General features: G+C 36.4%; 1 protein-coding gene across 1 annotated transcript; it reads left to right on the top strand.

The window, feature by feature from the left end:
* The first annotated feature begins 3852 nt into the window (after nt 1-3852).
* Nucleotides 3853-4874, top strand: LOC107016614. Its single transcript, XM_015217030.1, has 2 exons — nt 3853-4017; nt 4452-4874. The coding sequence occupies exons 1-2, from the start codon at nt 3853-3855 to the stop codon at nt 4872-4874; spliced, it is 588 nt and encodes a 195-aa protein (XP_015072516.1).
* The last annotated feature ends 4834 nt before the right edge of the window (nt 4875-9708 follow it).

Genomic DNA, 9708 nt, shown 5'->3' with positions numbered 1-9708 from the left:
CATTTTGATTCATGTTGCGAAGTGTAAGCTCTAATTCGTGATCATAGGGAAACAAGGGTTCTCTTCCTCTCCGTGTATTTGGCATACAAGGAAGATGGTTCTGCAAAAATCAAAAACAATAAAACAAATTAAAATCAAGAAAATATTGACTAAACAATAGTAATAAGTCTAAGTTAATCTAAAAGCTACTTTCCCCGGCAACGGCGCCAAAATTTGATACGCTCAAACTTACTTCTCAAATAAGAAGTAAAGCGGTCATATCAAGTAAAGAACCCAACTAATGAGGTTGGGATCGTTCCCACGAGGAAAATAGTTCAGACTTAACTTCATTCTATTATTACTACTATTTAGTCAATCATTTCCTTGAAAAAAAAAGACAATAAAAGGGAGGTTTTTTACTTCTAAATGAATGAAAATAACTACCTAAATTAAAGGAGACAACTAACAGCTTCAAATGTCGGAGTTTAATCAGTTAATAAAAGTAACTAGGGTTTACGTGTTTCCCACAGGTTCCTAACTTGATAATTCTAACTATAACAATTCTATCCTAGTATCTTGCATGCAAAGTGATAAGTTATGCATTTCTAAATCCTTGGTCCGGCATCTAGAAAATTTCATTCCGCACCTTGGTCCGGCTACGTGTGTTGCTATACTAACCCTTACCTTTACCTCATATTAAGCATCTTATTCGATATTTCACTAAGTTATTACCTCGTACCAATCAATACTAGCCTATTAGATAGTATACACTAAATCAATGTTGATAATTTTTTTCCTATTATCTACCTCCTTGGTCCGGCAAGTAGCATTAAGGCGAGTTCTAACGTTGGCCATCCGTTAAAAAGACTTCTAAGCGAAAGAATTATCAATACATGCAAGACACTATTCTAGAATTGTTATTTTAGTTAGGTTTTTACCTCATTATTCGCCTATGGTTCCCACAACCGTAGTTATGGAGTTTAGTTACCCTTAGTCATAATCACAATATTCAAATATGTAATATAAGAATTCATGCACTTACTTTAAATGAGAAAGAATAAAATCCAGAAGTTCACTTGATTAATCAACAAAATCACCAACAATGAATTATTGAAATTAATTGAAGACTAAAGATTCTCCAAAAGTGTAATAATAATCACAAAGTCTAATCCACAAAAGAAGATAAATAACCAAGAGTCTAACTATAAGAGAGTCTAATCACCAAAGAGTCTAACCCTAAAAAAGAGGTTTTTCAAACTATTTATAAAAAACAAAAACCTAATCAAAGAAGGACTCTATTTGCTGAAAATCTGTCAAAACGCGGCTGGATCGACGGACCTCGCGATGGGTCGTCGTGGTCACGACGGGCCGTCATGGACTCCGTCGTCCCATACTTTGCAAGTTCTTCTGCTTCTCTCTTCATTATCCTCGACGGCAGGTATGACGGATCGTCATAGGAGCAATGGTCCATCGAGGGTCTCCGTTCCATAAAACTTAAACTCTTGGAATTTGGGTACTGGGACTACTTCGCTGATCTTCATGACGAACCAGCAGGACGGACCGTCATGGCTACGACGGTCCATCACGCACTCCGTAACCCCACACTTGGTCAGACTTCTCCATCTTCCTTCAGCAGCTACACTACGATGCCACCTACGGACCGTCACAGGCACGATGGACCGTCACAAGCTCCGTAGGTGGTACATTTCTGCATTTCTTGCTCAAAAACCTTCGCATTCATCTTTTAGACAGATTTCCTGCAAATAAAGAGAAACTTACATAAAAATTAATACAAAAAGGCTTTTGGACACACACTAAACTTAAGGAAAAAGCATAAAAAATACCGTGAAACCACGGTATATCAAGGTGTAATGTGATTGGGTTGTGAACAAGTTATGGAACCTCTTCATACACTTCTTTATTGGAATATTCTATGAGAACAAAGGCTAGCACCGAATGAGTATGCTTGGGGAGTTTCTCTAAATAATATGACATTAGATAACAAATAAACACTTTGTATTCCTTAACTCTGTGTCTACATTGGATGTGTCCTAGTTCTACCATTGGCAAGTAGAACACCCTCTATCGGAGTAGGTTCATTACTCCAGATTCCATGCATAGCTAGTATGGTCTATGTCAGTTATTCTCTATTCTCATCATATGGGATACCTACTAGTGTTTAAGAAGTTCTATGAAGTTTAGGTGGTGGTATGGGAAGATATCTAGGCATTGCACGATTAGGCTTTGAAGATGTTAGTGTGTGAGTCCCTATCTCTTCTCCAAGACCATCATTTGAGTGTCCTTAAATTTTTAATGTCTCTTAACGAACTAATGAAAAAAATGACTTAAGTTAGAAAGCATGTAATGAATAAGTACTTACCTAGAGTGGTTTAAGGATTGCCTAATTAAAGTGTGGAGGGGGCATAGGAATGGTATTTCATGTATTCCTAGGGAAGTCTTAAGAATAAATTTATATAGGAAAGTTAATTGATAAAATGGGCATGATCTAAACTTAGGTAGTCGTAAAGATTATTTAAGTAATCTTGGAGGGGGTGTATGCACGGTCTCTTCTTGAATTACTTAAGTAATTCTTATGATAACCTTTTGTGAGGAGAATTTTATATTATACACTATTGTGTGTAATGAGAATAACCTTATCTTAGGTAGTCTAAAGGATCTCTTGGTGTGTGTGGATGGATTGTATTGGGCAGTCGCTTCATAACTCATTCAAGTGAGCCTTAGAATCACCTTTGGTAGGAGGATTTCATGTTTATGTGTTTTGATGTGTTCTTGATGCTATCTTGTGATATCTGAGTTATATGTGATGTCACTGTAAAATTACTGTAAGGTTACTGTAATATTAATAAAATTGCTATAAATTGTGTATGACTTGGAAATGCGTGTTACATGTATTGTTTGGTGTTTAAATGTGATTCATATACTTTTAATATGAAGTTTTAATCTAAAAAATCATATGCTGATTAAACGTCCGTTTATCATGATTTTATGCATTATGTCATACTTAGTACATGCATTGTACTAATTCTATACATTTTGTCTATTCTAAAGGTGTGGCTAGCAGGTGAGAGGTGTCTTGAAGGAAAGCTTGGAAAATAGGACTTTTTCAAGCAAAGTTGAAGTATATCGTCACTTGACTCCAGGGCATAAATATCTTTAGACTTCTTTTATTCAAAGTTTTGTTATAGACTAAGTATTCCTATATTGCGATTGTATGGGTCGTGTCTCAAATATTCTTGAGTCTAAGATTGGTGTATGTTGAGACTTAGTATTTTAATAGTTTTGTATGAACGATATTATGAGATATTATTCTTGTGAAAAGTTGTAATCCTGCACTAATTTTCACACATGTATGCAATGAATGATGTCTAAGGGCTTGTCCAAGACCTCCGAGAGGTCAAGTACGCCATGTCGCAATCCGAGAACATCATATCTTCTAGGGTGTACTCTCGGGGTGTGAAAAACTTGGTATCAGAGCATAGGTTATAAATGTGGTCATAGGAATCAAAAAGTCACGTCTAGTAGAGTCTTGTTCATCGGTGTGAGTCGCAACACATCTAGGGGTGAGGGGATATAGGACGATAGTGTTTTCCTTTGTTCATCACTCTTGTGTCGTTCCGTAGAGTTAAAAGTTATGAGTGTCCTTCTTAATGTTTTTCTTTGTGTTTATAGGAGATGACTACTAGAAGGATGGTCGCTAGGAGGTTGGAAGAGGAAAGGGTGCAAGAGGAAGTTCCTCAAGGTGTTCTAGCTCCACAAGGAGTTCAAGTTCCTCAAGATGCTCAAGTGCCTCCATAAGGTGTTGAAGTCCCTATTGGAGGTGAATCTAATGAGGTTTCGGTGGTTCCCTCGAACATGACTAATGAGGAGATTAGAGAGGCTCTACTTGCTTTAGCTCGATCCATGAATACTCATGTGAATAGGGGTATTGAGCCTAGAGTGAATGCTGTGGAGATTACTATGACCTCTAGATTCAGAGACTTTGTGAGGATGAATCCTCCTATTTTTCTTGACTCTAAGGTGGGAAAGGATCACTAAGATTTTCTACATGGTGTGTACAAAGTGTTAAGTGCCATGGGGGTGACTTCTAGGGAGAAGGTGGAGTTAGCTTCGTACCAATTGAGGGAGGTTGCTCAAGTGTGGTACACTCAATAGAAAGATAATAGGCCGGTTGAGTCGGGTCCCATAGAGTGGGAGGAGTTTAAGGAGGTTTTTTAGGAAAGTACTTTCACCGTGAGAGGAGGGAGGTGAAGGTTGAAGAGTTCATTTATCTCAAGCAAGGCAAATATGAGTGTTAAGGAGTATTCCTTGAAGTTCACCATGTTGTCTAGGTATGCTCCATCCTTGTTGTCTAACCCTAGGGATGAGATGAGTACGTTTGTGATCGGTGTTGCCGACCTTGTGAAAGAAGAGTGTCGTACGATCATGATCCACAATGACATGAACTTGTCTAGGCTTATGTGTATGCTCAATCCATTGAGGAGTCCAAGCTTAGTAGGATTTCTAGAAACTTGATGAGGAGTGGACCAAGTGAGAAAAACCAACCTAGGTTCAAGAAGAGGGCTCCAATTCAAGATGAACCTAGGGATCCTAAGGTCAAACTTCAGAAGGGTAGTGGCTCTCAAAATGGTAAGCTTATTTGGGTTACTTGTGGGAAGAAGAACTATGGGAAATGTCTAGTTGGTAACGGGAATTGCTTTGGATGTGGTAAGGATGGTCATAAGGTGAGGGATTGTCCTACTATTGCGGCTAGAGGAAAAGAAGGCAAGAAAGTTCCTCCAAGTGTTCTAGATGATGATGTTCCAAGGAAGAATCGATTCTATGCAATCTGGGCTAAAGGGTCAAAGCCAGATGAAGATGATGTTGGTAAGTCATAGTTTCTACTTTTAGTTGTTATGGGTTCCTTATAAGTGGGGGAGTATGGTGAGTAGTCGAGTTTTGATTGATTGTTCCATCTCTTCTATTCTATTCAAGCTTGAGAGTTAGAAGGTTACTGTAGCATGTTGCATGTTGCATGGTGTTTATAAGTCTTGTTGAAATTGAATTTTATTGATTCCTTCCATTGTGAATTTCATGAAGTTATAATTATGTTGTAAAATGAGTTTATATGATTTTATCTTTCATATTGTCATGCTTTCATCATAAATTGCTTAAGATTTTCATTTTTGAAAATTTTAAGCATAGTTCACTGTAAAGATTTTGGAATTTTGACTAAATTGTTCTTTTGTCGAAAATGATTAATATGTGCATATAATTGATGTATATGATTAAAGATAATGTGTGGAGAAGGAGTTTCTACTATTTGAAATAAAGAATGTGAGTCTTGTTGCATAATGAGTCGTAAATTAGTTTCTATCCTCATGTTGTATTTTAAGTCTCTTATGTATGTGAAATTGGTGTTCCTCCTAAATTGTGTATTTTGTATGGTGTTTTATGGTTATGTGCTGCTAATCCTGAGTTTCTTATCTCTTCATAGTGTTTAAAATAAAGCAAGTGCTATTCGAGGACGAATGTTGTCCAAGTGGGGGAGAATGTAACACCTCTAAAAGGACTTAGGTGAAACTACAGCCTAACACTTGTGCATAGATGTTTTTAAGTCTTAAAATGAGTTATAATGATGTTAGGAGGCAGTGTTTAAAGTTTCGTGAAGTTTGGAGGTCAAACGTCCATGACGTTCGAAAGGTTAGCCTTGAAAAGTGCTTGTGTGCCTTAGTGTGTTTCATCAAGTTTTCCGTGTTTGTTTTGGATGAAATTGATGTGAGAGTTCCTTAACATGTGTATGACTATATTCAGGTCGAAAATGTCTGGGTAAAACCCCACAAGGACCAACCAAAGGTACCTAGAGGAGGACCCAATTTAAGAGCCAAGAATGTCCAAAACAGTCCCACCTATGGAGGTCAATCGATGCCTAGTACGCTAGTCGACGCCCCGTAGGTGGTGGAATAGATGGAGACTTAGTCTTGGGAGCTTGATCTCTCATTTTACAGGATATATTCCAAACGACGGTTGCCAGCACGGGCCGTCAATGGGACGATGCCTCGTAGGTGTTGGTCCATCGATTGACACCTGCAATTCCGCAAGTGTCTCGGCCAAGTGAGGGACATGTTGGGGTTTTAACCTAGCCTTCCTAAAATTATTCAGAAAACGTCTATAAGGTTACTTGAGGTATTTTAAGTGGGGGTTTTTAAGTCTAAAACACTTAGATGAATTCACTTTCCAAAATCAAAACCCAAAACCTCTAAGATACTCTCTAGAACACCATTGAAGCTTGAAAGGAGATTGGAGCTTGAAGTTGATTTCTCCATCAATTCTTCTCAATTTTTGTGGTCTAGCATCAATTAGCGTATGGCTTTCATCCTTTAATCTCTTTAATTCAAGGAGTCAATCTTTAAACTGTTTTACAAATACTTCTCAAAAGAATGAACTTCTTAATTGTAATCTAGCCATCGGTTCTTGCATAAAACATTTTGAATTATCGTATTATCATTGAATTGATGTTAATTTGATGATCTTAGACTAAAAATTCTATGAATCCATGCAATTCATGAAACCCTAGTTTTGACTATTTTTTGGGTGATTTGACTGTCTTTATACTATTGAATCCTTGTATAGTTTGATTAGGACTATTGAATTATGAAATAATTATTTTAGAATCATATGTATGATGTCCTAAATTGATAAATTTATATTGTATTATCTTTGATTCATAGTATATTATAATTATTTGGTTGAATTCGTGATCATGGCCATTGGTAAGGGACTTTGAGTATTGTGTTGGTGATTTGGGTATGGATTGGAGTTGTGATATTGGAAGGGTGGTATTTTGTCCTAACCTTTTCTATATTATGTAGTCTAGGTCTTAGATAATGATGAGGTGTGGTATGGTCCACTTATAGTGGATGTGCTTATGTGCTATACTTGTGGATTATCAAGCCTCGTCGGAATTACTTTATGCATTATGATATTGTCATATTATAACTTTAATATGTAAGTATTATGAAGGTCTTTATGACTTATGTGTATATGTGAAGTCTAAGCATGAATTTTCTAGTTGATGATATGTGTCTCTAGCAGGATATAATGAAGTCATTCGTATTACTTGATGTTGAAGTATGATGATTCTTGATGGATTATATAAGACTTGTAATAACTTAGATTGATGATACTATGGTAGTGAAAAGGGTGACCTACGATTGACATTGGTTGTCCCTATGTGCCTCTTGAATGATATGTTATATGTGATATGGTGTTATATGTGATTGGTTGTTTCCATAGACTTTTGTACCTATAGACTTTTGTCCCTTACTTGATAAATGTACAATGTGCATATGACTTCTTGACTTAGTATGCTAAAGCTCCTTAGTCTTTTATGTGTGATTGGTATGTGACCTTGAACATAGTTAAGAAGGTCCTTGTGTGGAACCTTCATCATAGATAGATGGTTATGATATCCTCGAAGTTGAATGTCGTAATGGTATCCTTCTTGTGTAAATGGTGGACTTAGGGTTGAATGGATCGAACAGCATGAAATCATCCTTAGGATAGTCATTGAGCTATCCTCTTGACCTTTGTACGTAGCCTTAGTGGACCCTCTTTGGTAAGGTGTAATGTGATTGGGTTTTGAACAAGTTATGGAACCTCTTCATGTACTCCTTTATTGAAATATTCTATGAGAGCAAAGGCTAGAACCGAGTGAGTATTCTTGGGGAGTTTCTTTAAATAAGATGACATTAGAGAACAAAAAAACCCTTCGTATTCCTTAACCATGTGCCTACATGGGATGTGTCCTAGTTCTACCATTGGCAAGTAGAATACCCTCCATCGGAGCAGATTTATGACTCTAGATTTCATGCATAGCTAGTATGATTTATGTCGGTTATTGTCTATTCTCATCATATGGGATACCTACTAGTGTTGAAGAAGTTCTATGAAGTTTAGGTTGTGGTATGGCACACTATCTAGACATTGCACGATTAGGCTTTAAAGATGTTAGTGTGTGAGTCCCTAGCTCTTCTCCAAGACCATTATTTGAGTTTCCTTAAATGTTGAATGTCTCTTAACGAGCTAATGAAAAAAATGTCTTAAGTTAGAAAGCATGTAATGAATAAGTACTTACCTAAAGTGGTTTAAGGATTGCCAAGATAATGTGTGGAGGGGACACAGGAATGGTCTCTTCATGTCTTACCTAGGGAAATCTTAAGAATAACTCTAGATAGGAAAGTTAATTCATAAGGTATGCTTGGAGAGGGTGTATGGGCGCTCTTTACTTGAATTGATTAAGTAAGTCTTATGATAACCTTTGTGAGGAGAATGTCATATTATATACTATTGTCTGTATTGAGAATAACCTTATCTTAGGTAGTCTAAAGGATCTCTTTAGTGTGTGTGGAGGGATTGTATGGGCGGTCGCTTCATAACTCACTCAAGTGAGTCGTACAATCACCTTTGGTAGAAGGATCTCATGTTTATGTGTTTTGATGTGTTCTTGATGCTATCTTGTGATATGCAAGTTATATGTGAAGTCACTGTGAAATTATTATAAGGTTACTGTAATATTAATAAAATTGCTTTAAATTGTGTATGACTTGGAAATGCGTCTTACATGTAGTGTTTGGTGTTTAAATGTGATTCTTATATTTTTAATATAAAGTTTCAATCTAGAAGAGAATATTTTGATATAAATGTTCGTTTATCATGATTTTATGCATTATGTCATACTTTGTACATGCATTGTACTAATTCCATACATATTGTCTATTCTAAAGATGTGGCTAGCAAGTGAGAGGTGTCTTGAAGCAAAGCTTGGAAACTAGGACTTTTTCAAGAAAATTTGAAGTACCTCACTTGACTCCAGGAAAAAAATATCATTAGACTTCTTTTATTCAAAGTATTGTAATAGATTAAGTATTTCTATATTTCGTTTGTATGGGCCATGTCCCACGTAATCTTGAGTCTAATATTGAAGTATGTTGAGACTTAGTATTTTCCTATTGTTTTATATGAAATATATTATGAGATATTATTCATGCTAAAAATTTTAATTTTGCACTACTTCTCATACATGTATGCAATGAATGATGTCTAAAGGCTCGTACAAGACCTCCGAGAGGTCAAGTACGCCATGTCGCCATACAAGAACACCATATCTTCTAGGGTATACTCTCAGGGTGTGACATAATGATACACTCAAACTTACTTCTCAAATAAGAAGTAAAGCGGTCGTGTCAAGTAAATAACCCAACTACTGAGGTTGGGATCGTTCCCACGAGGAAAATAGTTTAGACTTAACTTCAATCTATTATTACTATTGTTCAGTCAATTACTTTCTTGGAAAGCAAAAATGATAAAAAGGGGGGTTTTCTATTTTTAAATAAGTGAAAATAACTAGCGAAATTGTAGGAGACAACTAACAACTTCGAATGTTGGAGTTTAATCAATAAATAAAAGTAACTAGGGTTTAAGTGTTCCCCACAGGTTCATAACTTGATAATTCTAGCTACAACAATTCTTTCCTAGTATCTTGCATGCAAAGTGATAAGTTATGTATTTCTAAATCCTTGGCCTGGCATCTAGAAAATTTCACTCCGCACCTTGGTCCGACTACGTGTGTTGCTATACTAACCCTTATCTTTACGTCATATTAAGCATCGTATTCGATATTTGACTAAGTTATTACCTCGTACCAATCAATACTAGCCTATTAGATAGTAT

This window comes from Solanum pennellii, chromosome 4, assembly GCF_001406875.1.
Source record: "Solanum pennellii chromosome 4, SPENNV200".
Classification (NCBI taxonomy): Eukaryota; Viridiplantae; Streptophyta; class Magnoliopsida; order Solanales; family Solanaceae; genus Solanum; species Solanum pennellii.
The sequence above is the reverse complement of the archived record's forward strand: the minus strand, read 5'-3'. Positions and strand labels throughout refer to the sequence as shown.